This window comes from Girardinichthys multiradiatus, chromosome 3 (assembly GCF_021462225.1).
Source record: "Girardinichthys multiradiatus isolate DD_20200921_A chromosome 3, DD_fGirMul_XY1, whole genome shotgun sequence".
NCBI classification, from domain to species: Eukaryota; Metazoa; Chordata; class Actinopteri; order Cyprinodontiformes; family Goodeidae; genus Girardinichthys; species Girardinichthys multiradiatus.
This window is the reverse complement of record NC_061796.1, coordinates 28,706,862-28,730,705: the sequence shown is the minus strand read 5'-3', so window position 1 is coordinate 28,730,705 and position 23,844 is coordinate 28,706,862. Positions and strand designations below refer to the sequence as shown.

The 23,844-nt window shown below is 40.0% G+C and overlaps 2 protein-coding genes across 2 annotated transcripts; one reads left to right on the top strand and one right to left on the bottom strand.

The window, feature by feature from the left end:
* The first annotated feature begins 164 nt into the window (after nt 1-164).
* On the top strand, nt 165-14,031 carry rnf115a (ring finger protein 115a). The gene is made up of 9 exons (XM_047356301.1): nt 165-309; nt 4,960-5,018; nt 5,244-5,298; nt 5,458-5,741; nt 7,822-7,890; nt 7,978-8,050; nt 8,134-8,227; nt 9,919-10,034; nt 12,985-14,031. Exons 1-9 carry the CDS (start codon nt 232-234, stop codon nt 13,102-13,104), a joined length of 948 nt encoding a protein of 315 aa, XP_047212257.1. The 5' UTR covers nt 165-231; the 3' UTR covers nt 13,105-14,031.
* gba (glucosidase, beta, acid) lies at nt 14,032-23,772 on the bottom strand. Its single transcript, XM_047356288.1, has 12 exons — nt 23,635-23,772; nt 23,439-23,516; nt 23,174-23,365; nt 22,956-23,102; nt 20,905-21,038; nt 20,658-20,830; nt 20,471-20,560; nt 20,237-20,384; nt 17,583-17,807; nt 15,844-16,007; nt 15,635-15,751; nt 14,032-15,556 (listed from the first exon to the last, which is right to left on the bottom strand). Exons 2-12 carry the CDS (start codon nt 23,509-23,511, stop codon nt 15,451-15,453), a joined length of 1,569 nt encoding a protein of 522 aa, XP_047212244.1. The 5' UTR covers nt 23,512-23,516; nt 23,635-23,772; the 3' UTR covers nt 14,032-15,450.
* Nucleotides 23,773-23,844: the final 72 nt, after the last annotated feature.

Sequence of the window (23,844 nt, the reverse complement as noted above, 5' to 3'; positions counted from 1 at the left end):
AGAACGTTTTCCTACTACTACTACTACTACTAATATGCATAATATTGTAGATTTTTTATTTATTTATTTCAAATCTGAGTTGAAAAAAGGCCATTGAACTATTGAAAACGCTTTTGTCGTTGGCATGAGAATGTGATTTGATTACATGCTACAACGACCTGCCGTATTCGGCCGACAGCTGTCTTCGGCTGCTGGAGGACCGACGTCGGTGTTTGTGCTTCTTTCGGGAAGATGGCGGAGGCTGCGGCTGTTCCCCCGCATCGGTTTTTCTGTCACTGTTGTAAGGGAGAAGTAAACCCCAAACTCCCGGTAGGTCATATGATTTCCGTTCATGTGACATGTTATTTTGTTGAGTGCTGGGGGCTGGCAGCGCTGCCTGTCGGAGAATGTCTGATTATTTCTCCTGCTTGCTAAAAGCTACACCCAGCTAGCCAAGGTAGCGCCTGTTAGCCCCGTTTGTTGTTGTTGTAAACTCTTAAAATAAACTCTCGTAAATGCTTTTTGGTTAAGAAACAAACTCTAAAAGCAGACGCTGTCTAGTTTGTTGTGTTTAAACGTCTAACATGGCTTTGCCAAAACTCTCTGCTTGAAGGTTTCCATAGATACTTAAGATGTGTTGAATCGGTGATTTTCTACTAATTAACAACAACAACCGAGAGAAAGATTGGTCTTAACCACCTGATCATTAACCATTTATTTAACACTAGCTGACAGGTAGTGGGCAGCTACTGTTTCTGATCAAACTTAATGTTGACCGGACGAGTTGGGGAAATTTTCAGAGTGAACACTTCAGGGTTTGGTTTCAGTTTTGCTCTCAGAAGTCAGAATAAAAAGGTGTTAAATAGGAGCCATGTCTTGTTAGCCTTACAGTGCTCTAAACATATTTTGTATCTATTAAGCCTTTATTTCTTAGAGACTTGTAGTAAATCTAAGCTTTAACAAGATTTTATGGATCTGTAGCCAGCCTATAAAACCATTAAAGGGAGACTTTGTGTTACACTAAGAAATCTATTCATTTCATAGATAATATAAGAAACCTGGTCACATTTGTCTTTTTGTTACAAATTAAAATCTAGCAGTTGATTTTTCTTTAGTATCTGCATTTGCGTTAAATGATTTTATTTTGGTTGGACAGCAATAGAAACATACTGCCCTGTCACAGTTTATACTAGTTGGATGGAAAAAAATACTAAGAGTTAGAGATGCAATATCCGGCGTCTCGATTTCCCATCTCAGGTAGTTGGTAAACGTATTCGAATTGTTTTTTGGTGGAAGAACAGCATTCATCATTTTTCTCTAGCCTTGCTGTCCTGAGGTGTCATTAATTAGTTATGTTAGGAAAAGCGGTGATGGTACACTGTGTGTGAGAGAAGATTCATTGCAGGAAGGGGTGTTTTCAAACTTTTTTACAGCAAGCACGTCCTCGGTAAATACAGAGTTTTCCCAAGTACCCCTATCTTGACATATTTTGGACTCTTACCTTAATTCGACATAACTACATAAACCTACATAATGAGTTACAACAACATTTAATTTCCCTTTGGGATTAATAAAGTATTTTTGAATTGAATTCTGAGATTTTCAAAAAACGTCCATCAAATCCATGACAGAAAGAGGTTGAAAGCTTGAAAAGATCAAACAGAGCAGCTTTTCTGTAAAACTTTAAGCCTTCCTGTTATCTGGTGAACTCTTGCTCTCTGTTGTAGCAGCCTGAATGAATAGCTGACATGTCTGTGTATAAATAGTTTTCTTTTAAATATCGACTTGAACCTTTTTCTCACACTTGACTTAAATAGCTGACATTGAGTGTTCTTCCTTCAGTAATCATTTTCAAGATGAAATGACTGGAAGTTGCGTTAACAGGTCCGTTGATTCTTAGGTCAGATCTTTACGTTTCTGACCTCTCAGTTAACCTGGAAATCGGCCGGTTCTGGTTTTCTTGGTTCTTCTCTGCTTGGAAATAATTTTGTACTGTAAAAGATTTGCATGACCTTTAGTTCCTATTGACAGATACGAAAACTGCTGGATAAAATCAGATAGATCATGTATTTTTTTTTTTTTTTTGTATACAGCCTATTCTCTTATTATTATACTAACATTTTATCTCAGGGCAACACTCACTTAATACTGTAATTTCAGTTGGGGCTTTTTACCCTTTATTTTTTTGCACTTTTTAGCAGCTCTAAGAAAGTTAATATCCTAAACTGCATTTGTATTTATTCACTGACTCGAAATAGGTTTGCTACATTAAAGGTTACTAAGTCGTCATGATATGTCAGTGAGCCAGATGACTACAACACCTAAGTATTGCAGTACACTACCTCAGGATTTCATTAGTATAATTTTTCATGGATCCAGGCTCATGTGGTCCTTTTATAAAACAAAAAGGATAAATTGGGCAAAAGACACACGGTTGGCACAATCTGTTTTTGCTAACTGTGCAGTTTGTGAGAAAGTTCAGAGCATAAATCTGGTTTCAGATCCTATTTTGTTGTGAGATCAGACAAATACATTTTGTTAACTTTTGTGAAAATATGGTCAAAAATGTTAGGAGAAATCAATGTTATTTTCCCAAAAGCACCCTCCAAAGCCAAAAATCCTTTAAATACAATTTCTTATGCAGAAGGCATTAATCCGATCATCCCCTTATCGTGTGTATGTTATAACCCTCTCTTTAGCCCTGTTTTCATGGCTGCAAGGCCCTGGCTTTCATTAGTAAAAGAACATATGATCCAGGAGCATAAGCTGACGGTGGTGTTTTCCTCATTCTGTCTCACTGTTCTCTAACACTTTGGGCGTGGTTGGCCAGACCAGTTCTACCTCCTGGGTTGCATTCGAAAAACACTGGCCGTCATTCAAAAGCGGTTCATATCATCTGCTAATATCATCAAGTAAAAGTATTTTGAATTGTTTTTAACACTACAACACTGTAACAGTTTTCAGATAAAAACATATCAATAAATGAAACTGGTGCCATTTATATTCAGTTGTCTTGGGGTGTTTATCGGGGTGGGAGATACGATATTAGATCCCGAAGGATTAGATCATAACACAAGACATTAAGAATAACGTACGCTGAAAGAAAAGTTTGTTTAGGATGAAGGAAAACATGCTTCTGTAAGTGTTGTCAGCACACTGTTAGGCGGACCTGCAAAGAACACATTTAGGAGGTGAATTATCAGTAGAGTTTTTATTTTACTGACATAAAATGTGTTTCTGTTTTGTTTTTTTGTTTTTCAAAACTTAGTTATAAATAATTGGCTTTACTAATATGTTATGAAATGAATCCCATTAAATATGTATAATTTTTCTTAAGATACACGTTAACCATCTTGTTGAAAGAATGTGTTTATTTTGTAAAACATGTTGTTGATAAATAGAAAATAGAAAAAGCTGAGTTTGGAACATAACAGATTTTAAAGGCTTTGTTAAAGGGCAGATTTTGTTGATTCACGTTGAAATATGGAGACTTTTTCCTGAATAAAATTAAGCGTCATTGTAGGTCCACCAAATATTTACTGGTTCTGTCTTCTTCCATGTAAAACACCTCTGTATTATTTTGTCCTAATCCTGTTTTCTACCTCATCTCTATGGTAGTCAGTTTGCCAAATCATAACACTTTAATGCTTACCTTCAGTTCCTGGAAAGCTATGAGTAAAGCTTAAACATCGAACACTAAAAATTCAATGTTTTTTGTCTCTCATTTCAGAAAGTGAAACTCATATCTTGTATAGAACCATTACACACAGAGTGAAGTATCTCAAATGTCTTCTAATTTTGATGATCATGGCTTACAGATCATAAAAACCCAGAATTCAGTACTTTAATAAGCTATTATACTCCATAAAAAAGAATATTTTAAACAGAGATGGCTCGATTTCTTAAAACAGTCTATTTACAAGAACTTCTTCATGAATTGGCATGGAGGAGATCAGCCTGTGGTTCTGATGAGGTCTAATGGAAACCCAGGTTGCTTTGATAGCAACCTTCTGGTCATCTGCTTTGTCGGGTCTGGTGTCTCTCATCTTCCTCTTCCTCCACTACTCCATAGATTCTCTAGGGGGGTTCAGATCAGGCCAGTTTGCTTGCCTATCAAGCGCAGTAACACCATGGTCATTGAACCAGCTTTTGGTAGTTGACTCATCAGCAAAAGGAAACATGAAGTGCGCTAAAATTTCTTGAAAGATGGCTGCTTTGACTGGGGACTCAGTGGATCAACACCTGCAGATGACTTGGTCCCCAAATCATCACTGACTGTGGAAACTACACTGGACTTCAAGCAATGTGGGTTCTGTGCCTCTCCACTCTTCCTCCAGATTCTGGGACCTAGATATCCAAATGAAATGCAAACTTTCCTTTCATCTGAAAATAGGACTGTTGACAGCCAATCAACAGGCCAGCTCGTTATGATTTGATCAGAAATTCTTGACGGATTTTACTTGACAATCCTCTCAAGGCGGAGGTTATTCCTGTTGGTGGTGCACCTTTTCCTACTACACGTTTTCCTTCCACTCAACTTTCTATAAATATGCTCTGGATAGAGCACTACGTGAGCAACCAGCTTCTTTTGGAGGGGGTCAATGACTTCTGGACTTTTGTCCAGTCAGCAGTCTCCCCACAGTTGTGCAGCCTACTGGCCCAGACTGAGACCATTTAGAGGCTCAAAAAACCTTTGCAGGTGTTTTGAGATAATTGTTAATTAATCATTGATGTTCCAATTGTTTAACTTTTTCACAATATTCAAATTTTCTGAGACACTAAATTTTGTGTTTTCATAATCCTCAAAATTACAAGAAATAAAGGCTTGAAATCTTTCACTCTGGGTAATAATAATCTACATAATATACGAGTTTCAGACAGGACTGACAAAAAATATTGAACTTTTTCACAATGTTTTAATATTTTGAGCTGTACTTGTATATGACTATGTGACTCAGACTTTGTTTTGACTCTTTCTAGGAATACATCTGCCCCAGATGTGATTCAGGTTTCATAGAAGAAGTAACAGAGGACTCCAGGTTTGAGACTTTTCTCATTCTGCTTTACTTGTCCGTATAGCTCGCCATGTTAAGGTTGAAGTGATTGAACTTTAGATGGAAGAACGATAAAGTTGTACTGTTGATGCTGGTCTGCTCGTCATGTAGTCTAGTTCCAGGACAGCACTAAAATTGCACATAAATGTGGGGTTAAGTGCATGTATCTAATAATGTGTCTTTTGTCCCTTTGTGCCCTGTTTCCCTCAGTCTCCTAGAAGGTGGCGCTAATGGGATAGATGACACAGCCACACAATTTGCAGAGGTATGAATTTGTTTGAAAGGAATACCAACAAACTAGTATAAATGATTTTATTTGATTTTGTCATCTTCTCTTCTCTCCCTTTGACCCTTATTTCTTTATTATTGTTTCCTACATATTATCACTCATAATGACCCCGGTCTAATGTTCACATCTCTGTAGCTATGGCACCTCTTGTTACTGGAGCGGCCATTTACAACAGACAGAGACAGTCCTGACTTAGATCACCGGCTGCCTGGAGGACGCCTGACGGGCTTTGGTGATCTGGCAGGGTTGGGAGGTGGATCGATCGGGGGATCTGTCCCAACAGGTCTAGGAGGGTCCATGGGGGGCCTGCTGGGATCCGGGGATACCTGGGGACAAGGGCGTCCGCCTCGTTTAAGCAGCCAGAGGAGATACAGGTCCAGAGGCAGCAGTAGGCCAGATCGCTCACCAGCTGTGGAAGGGTAAGTTGTGTCTAGAGCGCAGCTCCGCAGTCTTACTCGTTCTTCCATGCTTCCAGTTAGTTTTGCTCCTAAGCCTCGTTTCCAACAAACAGCGAAGGTTGAGACATGTTCCAGCTCCAGTGCAGTCGCTGGGGTTGCTCACAGCTGATGTAGAGGATGATTTGCTGCAACTTGTTGATGTTCACTCTGCTGTATGTACAGAGCCTACGTACAAAATGATTTCACAGCAGAAAACCACAAGCAGATTCCTACCAACAGATCAGATCACGCATAACTCGCTGCATAAGTCCATAAATCTACTGGTCAAATCAAATTTAACCAAGAAATACAAAGATACAGTACATGGCAAAGTTGTTAATGTAATTATTTTATTTTTGGTTTGTCTCCGAAGGCACAGATCTTCTGATCTTTTACACTGATCTTGATCATCACCTCCCCGGATGATCTTTTAAAGTTTTCTTTGGATTTTTGCTGCTTGTTTGCTCAACTAAAGGGGAAAAAAAACAAGTCAGCAAGGAAATTGGGGCAAATTATGTATTTCCTTTTATGTAGTAAAGTCTTTCAATTTCCAGTTTAAAATGGATTCTTTGCCAAGTTTTCTGTTTTTCATTTTTCATCCTTTCAGTTTAGGAGCCAGCCATGGAAACTACAAACTTGTTTTTCAAATTGCAGATGATTTAGCACAATTCACCTAAAAGAGATGCTTCTTTCAGCTTCCAAATGTCTTTTTACTTATTTTTACTAGGTAGTACTCAAGATATATACTTTATTAATCCTGGAGGGCTATTGCTTTACAGATGCATATGGTAAAATAACCCAGCAAACAATATATTACAGAGACTTTATGAAGAAATTCATATGCACAGTAAAAATAAGAAGGTACTAAGAGAAAAATGGCCAATAAATAAGAATGAAAATGTGAAGTTTAGAGCATCGTCTAGTAGAAATCTGTAAGTTTAAAGTAAGCAGTGAAAACAGACGTCCAAATAACAATTATATGTATAAAAAGCAGTGCAGAATTTACATAAATAATATTGTCAATTGTGAAAGATATATAGACGGATTGTGTAAATAGCATAAAAGGTAAAGACTGCTTACAAATTGTGCTTGTTAATTATACTTTAGGGACGGACCGTATTATGAGTTTACCAGTATGCACAGACTGCTATAGAAGGTTCCCCTGTGAGAACATAATAATGTCATGTTATGACCATTTCATATCCACATATAGAAAAAATAAAAAACCAAATTAATGATGCTAAATTTACCAATCTAATGTAGTCCTATCTAAATGTGCATTAAATAGGCAAATGTGAAAGCAAAAAAAGAAAAGAAACGGGGTCTAGAGTATCCACTCTGCTCAGCAGTCATCTCATTGCAGTGATGAGATGGTTTCAGTTTCTTTTGTACTGCAGCCCCCTCCTCTTTTCTAATAGCCTATCTTGTCTACGTAATACAGACACAATAACTGTAAAAAGCTCCCAGACGGAAGCCGCCTCTCATCATTCATGTTTGTAAGCTGGCACATAGAGTTGGTTGGTTTACTCTCTACCAGCGCATCCCCATCAGGAGCCTTTTTACGCCTGAGTTGGGGCTGCACGATATCAGGAAAACCTGTGCTAAATGAATCTCCGGACAGTGTTAATGTCTTTCTGACTTGGGTTCTTAACAAACATTGACCCCTTCCTGCATTAAACAACAAGTGTCACCAAATATTATTCAGGCACAGAGGGCCTGGATGCATGGTACTATAATATTTAAGTTATTGTAAACCAAGCAGTTCTTTGCTACTTGCATATTGCATACAGTGTAATAAGATAATGATAAATTTGTCATATATTGTGCATTCCTAGCGTGAGTGATTTGTAGATCAGAGAATTTCTTTAAAATTAGTTGAGCATCGAAGTGTTAATAAGTGAAAATGCAGCCAAAGGCCACAGAAAGCCTCTGAAAGACCCTCAGAAATAATAATACACGGTTTTGACACGTAATTTAAAAGGAAAACTAAATCAGGGATGGCTGTAAGGATTTCCAGCTATAATATACTTGGTTCTAGTTGTGTTCCTGTTCTCTCTGACAGGATTGTGCAGCAGTTTCTAGCTGGACTCTTTGCCAACTCTGGAGTTCCTGGCTCCCCTCCTCTATCATGGTAAAACCTAAGCAACCTAACAGGATCATCATCGATGTTTATCTGTAACTGTTTAACTCCAGCTTGGCCGCTGTGTGTCTTTTTCAGGACGGGGATGCTGCACTCCAACCCAGGAGATTACGCGTGGGGGCAGGGAGGGTTAGACGCTGTCATAACGCAGGTGAACTTCAAGTTTCCTACAACCCTTGTGTCTTTTTCATCTTTATTTTACCCTCGAGTTTAATTGTGTGTCTGTGCGTTTAGTTACTAGGTCAACTGGAGAACACAGGACCTCCTCCAGCCGAGAAAGAGAAGATTTCTTCCCTCCCGACTGTCAGCATCACTCAGGAACAAGCAGGTCAGTCATATTTCCTGCCTGTTAGCTTAGTTTGTCACCAGGTTTCCCTTGTCCTTAAAGTTGACTATAACTATGTTGTGTCAATGTTAACCCCTTTCTATGGACAATGATTACAGATTACAGTTTTATTTCATAGTCCTTGTTTAAATGTTTTACTTTTTTGGTTATAGATGCGACACGTTTAGAGTAGTTATTAAAGCTGGATTCTCTACTCTGTCTGCTATACTATTAATCACACACACAGAAGCATTTCCATGCATTACTATTAGGTTTTGTCTTTTCAGAAACAAGATATTTAATCAGTATTGGATTTAACATGAAATGGCTCTTCGCAGGTTCCTTGACAGTTTTAAAGTCTGGAAAAAAAAAATAGGATTTATTCTACGTATCTTATTACCTTGGATGAGTTTTTAAAATTAAAATAAAGTGTGGAAAATATTTCCAATTATATTTTCCTCCATCTTTCCTCCATTCCTTTTTTTTTACACAATAAACATCAGAATTTCCCATAATGAAAACATTTTCACACATAATCACTGAAGATCAGTTCTTGACTGATTATTAAAACTAGGATTTTGAAGTGAAATATCAGAATCTGCTTTATTTGCCAAGTTTGTGACACAAGCAAGGAATCTGGCTTCGGTTCCACTTAATGTCGATGATGACGTGTTTTTTTGTTTTGTTTTTTGTCCAGAAATATATAAGGGAAATAAAAATATTTTTTGCAGATATGCGCTCTGTAACGCCGACCTGAATTTTTTGTGGATGAGCCAAACCACACAGTGATGGATGTATGCAAAATAGACTGAATAATGACACTGTAGAAGATGACCAGCAGCTCCTGTGGAGGGTTGTATTTCTTATGTTGTCGCAGGAAGTACAGTCTCTGCTGGGCCTTCTAACGAACATTGGACCATCTCAGGTCCCAAAAAATGGTGTTTCCTGGGAACTAGAAGTGATCCACGGCAGACACCGTATTGTTAAGGATGGTGAGCAATCTTCGGCAGGTTAAGCTCCAGGTGGTTCTGACCGCACCAGTGGACCAGCCGATCCACCTCCCGTCTGTATTCAGACTCGTCATTATCCGAGATCAGACCAATAAAAGTGGTGTCATCTGCAAACTTCAGGAGTTTCACAGACAGGTCCGCTGAGGTGCAGTCATTTGTGTAGAGAGAGAAGAGGAGTGGGAGAGAACACACCCTGGGGGCGCCGGTGCCGATGGTTCTTGCGCGGGAAAAAATGCTCCCTAAACCTCCGGGTTCCTATGTGTAGGAACCTTGTCAATATGACTAATTAGAACCTCTAAAACTCTGTTTAGGGTAAAATATTCATTAACCTAGAAGGGATCAACAGTTCACATCAACAAGACACTTAACATCCTTTTTTGTATTTGTTGTTTTATCTGTCAGTTGTAACTTTGTTTTCTTAGGGTTTAACTTGCACTGATTTATACTTCTGTTGTGTTTATGAGTGACATTAGATTCATTATCTTTAAATTCTAAATAAAGAATATAAAGCTCCTTTTTCAGCTAAAATTCACAAAGTGTTCTTAAATAAAACAATACACAATAAGAAAAGCTATATTGAAATTATAAATACACATAAAATACTCTCCTAATCATAATTTTTTTTTAATCAAACCATAAAAGAAGTACGCAGTGGGTCACACATTTTCCTGTTCACTCCTGTAGACTGCTGTATGGAATGCCCAGTGTGCAAAGAGGACTTTGCTGTGGGAGAACCAGTCAGACAGCTACCCTGTAACCACTTCTTTCACTCAGATTGTATAGTACCATGGCTGGAAATGGTGAGTTACAATACAGAACAACAAGCATATGATTCATTTGCTGTTCTTAAATAAATAAGGAAATGTAAAACACATTTAAAGTACCCCTCCAAAATATAGCAAAAAAATGTATAATTATAGCAATTTCCATGTGTGCAAAATCAGAATTAGAGAGGAATGATTAGGTTGCAGTATGCATTAGTCCTCTGCGTGTACAGTGCCTGTAAAGCGCATTCATACCCCTTAAGCTTTTGTCACATTTTGTCATGTGACGACCACAAACTTCACTGGGATTTTAGGTATTAGAAAGACAGATATGAGCATGTACATATAAAATAGGAGGAAAATTATACTCTGCTTTTTAAGGTTTCCTCTGATACCCCTAATTAAAATAGAGTGCATAAGCAAGCAACAAAAGGTCCCGTTTGCAGTTTTCCACAAGTCAAAAAGGGGACACAGAAAACATGTGAAATATATGATCTAGTCAGATGAGATGAGAGAAAACTAAAGCTGCACATCACCCTGAACACACCATCCCTGTGCTGAAACATAGTGGTGGCAACATGGTGCTGTGGGGGATGCCTTTCTTTAGCAGGGACAGGGAATCTGGTCAGAGTTGATGGGGAAAATGGATGGAGCTAATAACAGGAAAATCTATAAAGAAAACTTGTTGGATACGGAGAGCTGTTTCATTCAAATTAAATAAATAATTAAATACTGCTATTGATAAATTATTAATCAATATTCAATGAAATAAATAAATATCTCCATGAAATAAAACAAAATAATTATGTTAATAGAAATTTTCATCTTATTTAATTCATTTCAAGATTTATTTGATTTACTTAAAGATTTATTTATTTATTTCATAATGCAGTTTTATTTTGTGACACTTTTATTTTTTTAAAGCTACTTTACCTGTTTCAGTGACTTTTACTCTTTAACCCCGTTTTTCATTTTAAGCTCTTTTTATTTCATGTTATTATATTCAAATGAGGGGGCGGAGTTTTATCTGTGGGGCGGCGCTGGGACAGCAGGGCCGAGGTCAATTCATGGCTGTGGCCTGCAGAAGACAGCATGCCGGAGGGAGCCGGTGGATTCTGCGAGGAATCCCCTGGCTATAGGCTGTTACTTTTAAATGATTTTGTCTTTATTGTTTTTTTTTTAATAAACAGCGTTAGTCCCATAACATAAGGTGGCTGTATTTACTTGAGATGGGGAAAAAATAGCACTATGTGTGTGTATGACGTGCTGAAAGGATGACGAAGACTTATTGCACAAACAGCTTCCACAAAAACAGCGGCAACCGCCGTGGCAGACTTTTACGGCCGGAGCCAGGGGATTCCTCGCAGAATCCACTGGCTCCCTCCGGCATGCTGTCTTCTGTCGGCCACAGCCACGAATTGACCTCGGCCCTGCTGTCCCAGCACCGCCCCACAGATAAAACTCCGCCCTGCTTTCCCAGCGCCGCCCCACAGATAAAACTCCGCCCTGCTTTCCCAGCGCCGCCCCACAGATAAAACTCCGCCCTGCTGTCCCAGCACCGCCCCACAGATAAAACTCCGCCCTGCTGGCTGTCCCAGCGCCGCCCCACAGATAAAACTCCGCCCTGCTGTCCCAGCGCCGCCCCACAGATAAAACTCCGCCCTGCTGTCCCAGCGCCGCCCCACAGATAAAACTCCGCCCTGCTGTCCCAGCACCGCCCCACAGATAAAACTCCGCCCTGCTGTCCCAGCGCCGCCCCACAGATAAAACTCCGCCCTGCTGTCCCAGCACCGCCCCACAGATAAAACTCCGCCCCCTCATTTGAATATTATAACATGAAATAAAAAGAGCTTAAAATGAAAAACGGGGTTAAAGAGTAAAAGTCACTGAAACACTTAAAGTACCTTTACACAATAAAAGTGTCACAAAATAAAACTGCATTATGAAATAAATAAATAAATCTTTAAGTAAATTAAATAAATCTTGAAATTAATTAAATAAAATAAGATGAAAATTTCCTTTAATGTAATTATTTTGTTTTATTTTATGGGGATATTTATTTATTTCATTGAATATTTATTAATAATTTATCAATGGCAGTATTTATTTATTTAATTTTGAATGAAACAGCTCTCCATAGTTAGAGGCTGCAAAAGACTTTAATTCAGAGGCAGAGGTTCACCTTCCAGCAGTGAAATGACCCTAAATGTTCAGCCAGTTACAAAGGAATGGGTTAGATCAAAGCAAATTCATGTTAGAATGGCCCAGTCAAAGTCCAGATCTAAATACTGCTGAGAATCTGTCACAAGACTTAAAATGGCGTTCAGACGCTCTCCATCCAATCCGACTGTTACAGCTAGATATGCAGAGCTGGGCGAGAGAAAAGGTGGTTCTACGAAGTGTTCACTAAAGGGACTCATTGAATAAATGCATACTTTCTGGGTTGTTATTGTGCATTTATTTTCTTCTGCTTTACATGAATGTGTTAAAATCCCAATAAAATAAATGAGTGGGTGGTTGTGAAAATCTGAAAAGTTAAAAAGATGATGACTAACATGCTAAAAGATAGCTGTTAGTGTGAAGACATATTCCTATTGTTGTCCAGGTGGTTGTTTGCTGAACTCCATTAAAATCCATGGAAATTAGAGATTTTCAATTTAATTCAGACTCAATCTATTGTTGATGGAATGAAACTGAACTAATTTTCCTATTCTTTGTATCGGTGTCTGCATTCACATGCTACCAGATGATCAGTCAAGAATATTTCTGCTACTTAATTTAAAAAGAAAGGTGGGAAAGTGCCACTTTTCCCAAGCAGCCAGTTTCTAATCCTAAACTACCTTTGTTTTGTTAGAGATTTAGATTCAAGCACATGCCAGAAAGACCACTGTTTAGAGGATGTTATCAGTTTGACAGTAGCAACAGACCATATTTTGGACGAACTGCTGTAAGCTGATGTCTGCCTACTTTTCCTGGGGTACTGCAGCATGACACGTGTCCAGTGTGCCGGATGAGTTTGAACGGAGAAGACAGCAGCAGCCAGCCCTCGTCAGAGCCTCCCTCGCTGTCCACGGACCCCCGCACACAGGAGAGATGGTCCTTTTGAGGCACCCGGCTATCTCACCCTCCGCTTTCCATCCATCACCAATATCCAGCAAAAAAAAAAAAAATAACGCTTCTTATTTTCACCATTTTCTTTCGGTTCCTGTCATAATGATTTCAGTCTCTTGTATATTTATTTTCTATTTTTAATGCCTTCTTCAATCATGTACCCTTTTAAAGACGTCTTAATTTGTCGTGGTTTACTTCATCTATTTTATTTGTCTGATGGACCTGCCTAGATTGACATCCGTCTCGTCCTGTTCTTTCCCATTTCCACCTCTCGAGCAAAACTTTGCTTTCAGTGCATTGCTGCAATACTCAATACGACAAACGTTTTCCTCTTCACCGTTTTGATGACAAGCAAAATCCTGCAACTGAGCCCTGTAAGGCATTAAGAGTATTCTGAACACGAACACCCATTCTGCTCAACGTATAATGACTGCTCAGTTATTTTACACGGTGATTTTTGCCAGGAAAACGTTTCTCTTTTAAATCCAACGGTCGTGTATTTAATAGGAATCCAGTTAAAGGGCCACAAGCTGAAGCTGTAACTTTCGACAAAAGGAAGCATTTTTTAAGCTTTTCCAATTCCTCTCAGTCTGAAACTAAATGAACAGAGGAAATTATTTTTTTCTGCGTTTGGTCCTCTAATCTGATGCTTTATATGTCACAAACTCCTCCTGTTGTATATATTATATACAAATGACATCCATCTCATCTTAGTCCTCTGTTCATGGATGATTCTTCTTTTGATTCACATTTTTATCACTTATTTCGATGTAAATAATTTTAGTCCTTCTACTTAAGGTTTGCATAGAAAAAGAAGACATTGAGAATGGTGACCCAAATGTGAAATACATGGTTTATCAAAACTGTATATTATAAATATGATAAAATGTTTATGATGTATCAATAAATTGACAAAAAAATGTTTGCTTGCTCGCAGTGCATTTAATAGTGGATTAAGAAACATTTCGAACAATGTGTTTTATTTACAATGAAACGTCACCTTTTTAATACCAAAGTGAGACGGCCTTAACAAGCTCTGTTCATCAGAAAAGTCCCTGTAGCGCCACGAGGGACCAGCGGGGCTGCAGCTCAAGTTAATCTTGTGAATTATCACTTCCAGGTATTGCTGTTGCTTAGAACTGGTTAATATATACTTTTAGAAACTCAAAATGTGTTGAGGTTTTATTTGTAGTTATTTAAATAATTGGTCAAAATTATTGCATAAAAAAACAAATGTGTGTACATTAAAACTGATAAGGGGTCTGCTTCTTTTCCAGTCGCTGGCATATAAACTAGCTAGAGGTGAAATTGGTGCAAAGGAGGATTTTAAAACTTCAATTTTAATAATACTGGTTTTCAGTGATAGTGATAAATGGACATTTTGTTACTTTATCAACTACCTGAGACAGGAAAAGCCCAAAGCATCTAAGTTTCTTAATGTCAGTTATTTTCATTGCATGTACATGCATAAACAGGTCCTATGGTTTGGGGCATCAAAAGACTGGCCCATTGACATTGTGACCCCACCTTGGAGAATTTATCACAGACCTTAACCCATGGGTGCGATCAGATGAATGGCTTTGTCTTCAGTGCTCACTGTAGATGTAAAGCTGTGTTAGAATGCAGTTATTTGTAGATCTATTGCTGTTGTGAATGTCCAATTTAAAAACCTCGGCTAATCGACGTAGATAGCCCTGAACCAACTCGACGCCTTGGCTGGGTCACTGAACAGCAGTTAACATGTATAGAGGCCACATATATGGGTTTGCCTGGGCTCTCAGTAAAGACTTCCTGAATGAGATCCACTTGGGTTGACAAAATATAGCCTTTATCAGCAACACGATGCAGGTCTCAACTGCAAAAAGAAAACTAGTTCAAATTATTCAATACCCATACCCATCCCACTTTTTACCCAGAGCTATTCTGTATTAAATCTGCAAAGGCATCAACATGGAGCCCAGATGTAACTGGTGGTCGATCTCTATTTTTCAGGCCCCATGTGTAAATGTCGGCTGGGATGGTACGCAGTGGGCCCCACAGTGTGGCAACATCTCAAATTAGCAGAATTGTGAAAACAAGCAAATGAAATTATGACATGAAAAAAAATCCGCCCCCAGTTCTGTGAGTCTTTGCACTGAATAGTTGACCAAAGATTTCAAAATACCCCCATTCACTTGCCAGTTAATGCACAACGCAGAACACAACCTATATAGATCCACATAAGAGTACAGTTTCTGGCATTCTTCTTGAGCTGCTAAGTGTGCTGGCTTGTAAATGGTGCAGACCCTAATGAAAAGGTACCAGTTTGTTGCTTGGTTGTGAAGCGCATTATTTTTAAAGTTCAGTGTGTGTTCCAAGCAACTGTAAGCAGGGAATGGGCCGGAGCGGTGCAGGGAATGTAGCCCACGCCCTGATCCCAGACCTCAAACTGGATGGTGGATGAAGACCTGAACACACACATATACAAAGCAGGTTAGTTTTTACCATTAAACTGCACCTATTACAGCCTGTGTCTTTATTAGTACCTATTGAGAACGATGAGCACCACGGAGCCATCTGGTCTGACGAAGGCAGAGAACTCCAATTGCGTCTTTCCGCTAGTGGACACCCCCACCCTCTGTGACCCCTCCCACAGGAACTTACTGTACATAAAGATTGTACAGAAGATTGTACAACAACTCAACAGGAAACATGTTAAATTTAAAGTGAGCATGTAAAACAAACGTGTGATGACCTAAAATGGGCCATGCCGTAGAAAGACGGCTGCTTGTAAAAGACGTCCCGCTTTGCATCCACTATGACGGGGCTGTCCACGAAGTTCTTGATCCAGTTTGGTCCGCCAGTCAGGTCCAGCGCCAGGTTCCAGTCAGTCCAGCCCACAACGTAGTGATTTAAGTCCTGAAACAGAGAAAACACCCTTGGGTAGTTTCCTTAAGGGGGTGTGTTACCCGGGCATCTGCAGTGTCTTGTCACAACACAGGCACAAACTGCAGGGAATTTCATTGGAATGGACCAACACAAAGCAATGGACGCTCCCTAAGTGGTTAGAAAAACGCTACATGCTATTAAAAAGTTTTTACAAGTACAAATCTGAATTATGTGATGTGCATTTTGTATTTACCCCTCTTTACTCTGATATCCACCCAAAAATCCAATGTAACAGCATCCTGAAGACCAACAGAAACAGGTCAGGAACGTTTTGGCAGCGTTAGGTTATTAAACAATGACCAGAGATTTTAACATCTCTAGGAGCACAATTCGATCATTCCTCTAAATATAGGACCAATAAACAACTACAAAGTTACAAATACATTGCCATCCACCTAAACTGACAAGGATAAATGTCACAAGGACAAAATTATTCACAGAAGCACTAACTCTGGAGGAGCTGCAGGGATCCACAGCTCAGTTGGGACAATCTGTCAACAAGGCAATTAATACCTGTGTACTCTACAAATTTGACCTTTATGAAAGAGTCGCAAGAAAAAAAGCTATTGTTCAAATGTAGCAAGTAGACGACTTATTTGCAGTTTGCAACGAACCACAAAGGGGATAAAGCAAGAAGATGTTCTGGTCACATGAGACCAACTTCTGGCCAACATGTAAATCACTGAGCTGAGGAAAACTAACACTGCACATCAGCCTGAACAAACGATCCACATCATGAAGCACAGTTGTTGCAACATCATGCTGTGGGGATCGTTTTCCTTGATGGGAAGATGAATGGATCCAAGCACAGGAAGAAAATCTGTTAGAGATTGCAAAGGACTTGAGAGCGGGGTGGGGGTTCATCTTTCAGCAGGACAACGACCCTAAACAGTCAGCCAGAGCTACGATTGAATAATGTAGATGAGGTGTTAGAATGGTCCAGTCAAAGTAAAGACCTAAATTCAACTAAGAATATTTGGCAAGACTTGAAAACTGATGTTTACAGATTTACTCCGTCAGTTCTGAGAAAAATTGACAAACATTTCCATCTCAAGCTGGTAGAAACATGCCCAAAGGACTTCCAACTGTAAATGCAGCAAAAGCTGCTACTGCAAATATAGACTCGGAGGAGCTGAACACTCAGATTTGGATTTGTGAAAATATTTGAAAACCATGTATCATATATGATCCCAGTAAAATGCATTGGTGTCTTTAGGTTGTAACATGACAAAATGTGAGAATGGCCAACAGGTATGTACAGGATCAAGTTCCTCTTGACTCTGGATACGTCTGATACCTGAATGAGCTCAAGTTGAATAGAGTGCAAGGAGTCCAGTTTCCCCCTGTGAAGGATGACACAGAACACCAGTTCCAGCTTGCTCTGCAGGCGGGTTCTGTAGAGCGTGTGCAGCAGAGGGAAACGTTTAACCAGCAGTGCAGCACGAGGGGGAGGTGGACTCACCTCTCTGGGACGACTCACAGCTTGTCAAACAGTGGATCTGACTGAACAAGTACAAACCCTCATGCAGGGAGATGAGATCTCACCTCTATAATGTCATGTGCGTATTTTTCCGCCCTGTCCCAGCTTCCCAGCTTCACTCCGCGGTCCAGTGGACCCCAGCCCGCGCAGGCCTCTGTGCCAAACAGATAATACTCTGGGTAGAGTTGATGGGTGGCTCCCAGGCTTGTCCCTGCAGGGACGAGACCGTCCATGTAAAAGTGCACTGCCACGCCATGAATGTATCGTGCTGCATGAACATCACTCAGAACCTGGAGAGGCAAATAGGGAAAACATATCCTTTAACTAGACGTTAATATGTCTGATGGAGGTTACAACTCGTCTTTTTTACAAAAGGTCACAAACCGAGACATTCTAGTATTATATATGTTACAGAATCTCATCTCAACTGTCACATAAATTGGAATTAAATTAGAAACATTCTGTGAAATCAGTTCATTTGATCAACTTTGAATCAAGCTTTTGGCACCAAAGCAGTCTGTATCTGTTGTGTTCATTACCCTTCGTTACTATGAAGGGTAAACCGGTTTAGTGTTCCCCCACGTTTCGTACCCTAAAGTCTGGTTTGCAGAGCGATGGAAACATACTGAATGAATCTGAAGTCATTATTCTAAGAATCCGTTTAAAGAAAATGTGCAGGAAAACAAAACCAGGGCGTTTGTAGGTTTATTAAAGCAATTAAGAACCAAAAAGTGATTCTTTGAAGTAGGATGTTAACGACTAGTTGTGTCCTTCCTTTCCTCATCTCATTTTTCCTTCCTTCCTTCCTTCCTTGCTTGTGTCCATCCTAGTTTAATTTTGGTCTCATCTGAGCTGCATGACCGACATGGCCTTTTTTAAGCGACAGCCCTCCCTTTGCCACCAGATTTGTGGAGTGCATGACTAATCGTTTTCCTGTTGACAGATTTTTCCACCCGAGCTGGGGATCTCTACTGCTCCTCCACCGTTACCATTGACCTCTTTACTGGTTCTCCAATGCTCTTCTTGACCAGTTAGTTTAGGAAGACAGTCTTCATAGGTTTACAGTTGTGCAACACTCCTTCCTTTTCGAGATGTTGAACTGAAAAGTGCTCAGTGAGACATTTAAATCTTGTATCATTGTTTTATCTCCTAAATCTGCTTTAAACTTCTCATCTTTCTCTCCGATCTGTCTGCAGTGTTCCTTGGTCTTCATGATGCTGTTTGTTCTCTAATGTTCTCTAGCAAACCTCTGAGGCCTTCACAGACCTGCTGGATTTATGCCGAGAATAAATTACATACATGTGGACTATACTTAATAGTTAGGTGACTTCTGAAGGTAATTGGTTGCACTGGATTTTCTTTAGGGGGATCGAAGGAAAGGGGGCTGAATATAAGAGGCACTGTAAAAATCGCATCAGCAAATTCTGGGTCTGGTTCCGGTATCCGAATCCAATGCCTGAACAACTCTCAGTGCTCCATTTCACGTGAAGGAACATCAGTTCCCATATCTGATTGGGATGTCTAACACAGCCAGGCCAACTTAGATAGGAAACTCGTTTCAGCTGCTTGTTTCTAAAAATCTTTTCACTCAGGATCCAAATCTCATGACCATACAGCTGTGATGTGGTGAACGGCTCGATTAGTTTGGGTCAGCTTCTACCTCACCACCACAGATTGGTGCCAAGATCCTGTATTGGATCTCCTCTGCTTGAGGCCCCAGACCTCGACGGTGCAATCCACCTTTTTGGAGTTGAGATGTAAACACTAAACATAGCAAATAAAGCAACTTACCTTTTATCAAAGGTTTATTTACGAGAGTAAACATGCAAATATCACATTTATAACTGGCTGTGCTGCTACTAAGGTATAATCTGCATGATGTAAAAGACACATGTTTAACTTTGTGATTTCAGCAGAAATCTATTTTCCATCTGCGGGTTATTCTTTGCTCTAACAAAATTATCCTATTTTAAATATAAATGTTGTGGTTTTCAAACACCTGTTAAAACGCCAGGGTTTCAAATTATTTTCCCCCTTATGTGACATTTATCCTATACAGCTGCACCTTTTTGTGATTAGAACTTTATTATGTTTGCAAACTGAACCGAACAGAACAATTATGACCAACATCCAAAACACCCGGTAAATAAAGCGCATCATACCTATAAGAGAGCAGAAATCATCCAAACCAAAGACAAGAAAAACAAACATAAATTAAAACAGATATCACAATAATACAAATAGGCATATTAATCATGTAGAAATAATAGCACTAAGTGAAAACCAAAATTTGTTTTTGCTTCATTTCATTAATCAAATTTTTTTTTTCAGTTGCGTTGTACAGAATGTCAGATTATACGAGGGAAACATTTTGAAGTGATTTAGGAAAACGTGGGATATACCAGGTGTGTGCGGACTTTTGAAATGTAAATGTTTCACACATTTTCATCAGCACTAAGGAGGACTTCTATGTGAAATATTAATGTTGTTTTATTATGGCAGACTGAATAGTGGCTTGAATTTAGTAATTTCACCATTTGATCATATTTACCTTGTATGGCACTACATTTTACTTTTACTTTTCCTTTTTGAATGTTTGGTTTATTGTTGGGTTTCTTAAAACGTAACAGTTTGTGGTTTCTGATCTGCACCCATGTGGGCTAAATAAAGTCAGCAGCAACCTTCCCTTACTGATGTATCTCTCTGCCCTTGGACTCACCACTTTAGCCCAGTGGGGCAGCAGCAGGCGGCTGTCATCCAGTATGAGGATGTGTGAATGTGGGTGTGATGAGGACTGCAGGGCCGGGCCCAAGTCTAGAGCGACCCAGTCCCTCTGCTCCTCAGGAGTGAAACCCAGAGCCTGGAAACTGTGACCACACAAAGACACCAATGTGACTTTCAGCATTTTAAAGCCACGAGGATGCTGGATATTGTCACAAATAAAATCAGAGACCTGTAGTTTGTCATGCGTCCTGCAGTGGGCTCATTTCCTGTAGTCAGTGCCCAGAAGGTTAGGTTATATTTAGCATATTGCTCAAGGAACCTGGCAGGGAGAGTTAAAGCACATCAGAATATATCTCTCCAGTATCAGGCCTGTCTGATGTGTAACAACAATTCAAGGTCAAAGAGCCACAAATCACCTGATATAATACTGAGCCCATGTTTTATGCTCCTTGCCCCCTGGCTGGCCCTTGAGGGAACCCTTTCCTGTGAGTGCACCATTAGTTTTCATCCAGGCGGGGGCGCTCCAGGCGCTGCCCAGCAGAGAGAGGGGATAAGGAGACATGGCCTGGGCACGCAGCAGCAGAGGGATCTGAAACAAAGAAGACGAGGAGGATGGCAATGAAGACACATGAGGAGATGGACGTGTTTTTGTGAGACAGAGACCTTCATGTTCATGTCCTCCTGGGCCAGAGTGAAGTTCTTCAGGTCGTAGTCCCCAGGTGTGTCAGCGTATGTGTACAGGCGAGTGGAGAAGTCACAGCTGGCCATGGGGACGCGCACAACACTGTAGCTGATACCTGGTACAACACAGAGAAACGAAAATGGCTCAGGTTCTTCGGCTGATCATAGCTGGCTGGAGGCATAAGTTAATCAAGCCTGTGCCTAGGGACTCCAGGCCAGCAAGGGGCCCTCAAGAGCCCCTAAATACTAGCAAACTACTTTCCTGTTTGTTTTTCAAACTAAACTGTGACAAGAATGAACCAGCTTTCAAATTAACTGCATTATTTTTGATTTATTTAAAAAACATATTTAACATTTAAACTAAAATTTCTGTGTACCCCGCCTCCCGCCCATAGACTGCTGGAGATAGACACCAGCTTCCCCGAGACCCACTATGGAAGAAGCAGAAAATAACTGACCGACTAAAATTTCTTTGTAGTTTTATAGTTTTATAATGTAATGCTGGTTCTGCAGTTGAATACTTTCAGTTTATTGTGTTTAAGCTTTTGCACGTTGTAGCCGTTTGAAAATCTTAACAAGCAGCTGATAATTTCCGAATGGGCCTGTAACCAACTGGAGGTGGCCCCTTCCTTCCCATTTTCAGTGTTTCTATGTGAATGCTGCACAGTTGACATGGTTGCAAAAGCAAATGAGCACGAGAAATATAGGACATTTCATCCATCGTGCTTTTTGTTTTTTTGCTACCCTAGTGCCCTTCATTTTTCTCAGTTTTTTGACAATAAACCGACAGCAAAGAGGTGGAAATAGGGGGAAGACATGCATCAAAGGTCACATGGGCCGAGAGTCGAACCCCCGACAGCTGCGTTGCGGACTGAAGCCTCTGAATACGGCTCGTGCGTTTTACCTCTGTGCCACCGCCACACCCCCTCAGTGCTTTTCATTTATTACATAATGCAAACTGATGTTTCTGTTAAATAATACATTGAGGGAACGTATTGTTGCCTCACTACTTAAATCCAGGATATGAAAATTTTAAACGGTTGTTTGGTGTAATATGAAAAATGGGCTCAAATTCTGCTGCTGGTGCAGATGTCTGAGACTTTAAACCTCTGGAGGTGTGAAGCATTTGATGATGCTCTCCTCCAAATGAATCAGCTGTGATGGGACCGCTGCTCCCTGATTAAATTAGGGTTTCACCGACATGCCTGATTCGCTTTACTTGAAATCTTTTATCTCTTCACTGTGAACAATAACTTTAATAGCAGTGAGGATTATATTTTGCAGTCCTTTAATCTCTTTTGTGGTACTGTGCTGGTGACAAGATAAGATACGGTTCTCAAAGAAACAGTGATAGAGATCTGCCTGCTGGTGCCACGATAAGCTATTTTTGCAAAAACTGACGATTTTGACGCAAAAAAAACCCCCAAAAAACACTGACATTTACAAGGAATGGCCTGTAGAAAAAGAGGAAAAAACATAGATGTACATTCATATAGATGTACATTCATTTGTAGTATTCTGAGCAAAAAAAGCATGCATTGTCGTACTGACAATTTAAGGACAACAGGTCATTTTCTCCCTTCAGTTGGAAATAACAAACATGATGGAAAACAGAAGATTTCTGCAGCAATCTAAAGACTTGTTAGTTCAAGTATGATTAAGATTAAGAGCAAATTATATACATGTTAATTATATCCTAGTTATAATATAATTCAGTTCATAACATCAATTGGTAAAAGGTTTTCTTTCTAAGGAACAGTGGTAACAAAGGAACGAGTCCCTTTTTTCAGAGAAATCTGTACTTTTAAAAAATAAAATCATCATCTCTCCACTATAAGCAGCAGAAAGAAATATAAGCCAAGCATTATCTTTTCTGTAGCTTGTTATCCATCTATGATATTGAAAAGTTATTTAGCAACTTATTAGGTTCTCTAACTGGAGCAGAGATTGGTTTATTTTGGTGTCTTTTTGTCACTTAAGAGTTGCATTGTTCTACATGAAATTAGTCTCTTTAAAAAGTCTGTAATCTTTACCGTCTTTGGAGAAGTACTGTCGCAGCAGCTGCTCCTGTGCTCCAGCAGAAAGAGAAAGTATGTTGATGGCTGCTGCATCCGTCATAGCTCCTCCGAACCCCTTAATCCTCTGATACTTCTGGTAGGGAAGAATCGTCAGCCTGAGACCTGGAAGAAAAGAAAACTCATTAGGGGAAAAAAGCAAAGGAGTTGCAACATCCTAGACCTCACCCTCTTACCTGCTCCACTGCTGCTGACCTGGATCTGACCCTGGCTTGCCTCCATCCTGCTGCCTGCCCTGCTGCTCAGGTAGCTGGAGTACTGACCCAGAGGGGGCAGGCTGACTGGGCCGACACTGTCACAGTAGGTGGAGTTACACTCACACACCACAGAGTCATAGCCAAAGCTTCTGGCAACACATCCATTGTTTTCTAGGGGAGGGAGAGGGGGACATAAATATTGCACATAAAGAACAGTTGGAGTGAATCTTTTATTTTTGGTTACCTGTACAAAGGATCACATCTGTTGCGCTGAAAACAAGAACTAAAACAAGAGATGATGGCAACAGCTGCGCCATTTTCCCTGGAGACAAATAAAACTGTAGGGTTCAGAAACTTGAACTGCTCAAATACAAACATGTCACAGTCCTGCCCTGCAGCTCTGCTGGACTGGACTGGACTGGATTGAACGACCAAACTACCTTAGGAGGAAGCTGACAGAGACTCTGACATGTCCTGGGGATGAAGCTCGGGTATCAACACTCCTCCGTCACTCTACTGCTGTCCCATCGGCCATAACTGAACTTCCTGGTCAGTTTCTGATCAACTTTTTTTTTTTTTGCATCGGTCACGTGCGTTTAGAAACGATCACGTGGATCGCCTTGCAACAATCAGAACCTGCCGCCAGAGGG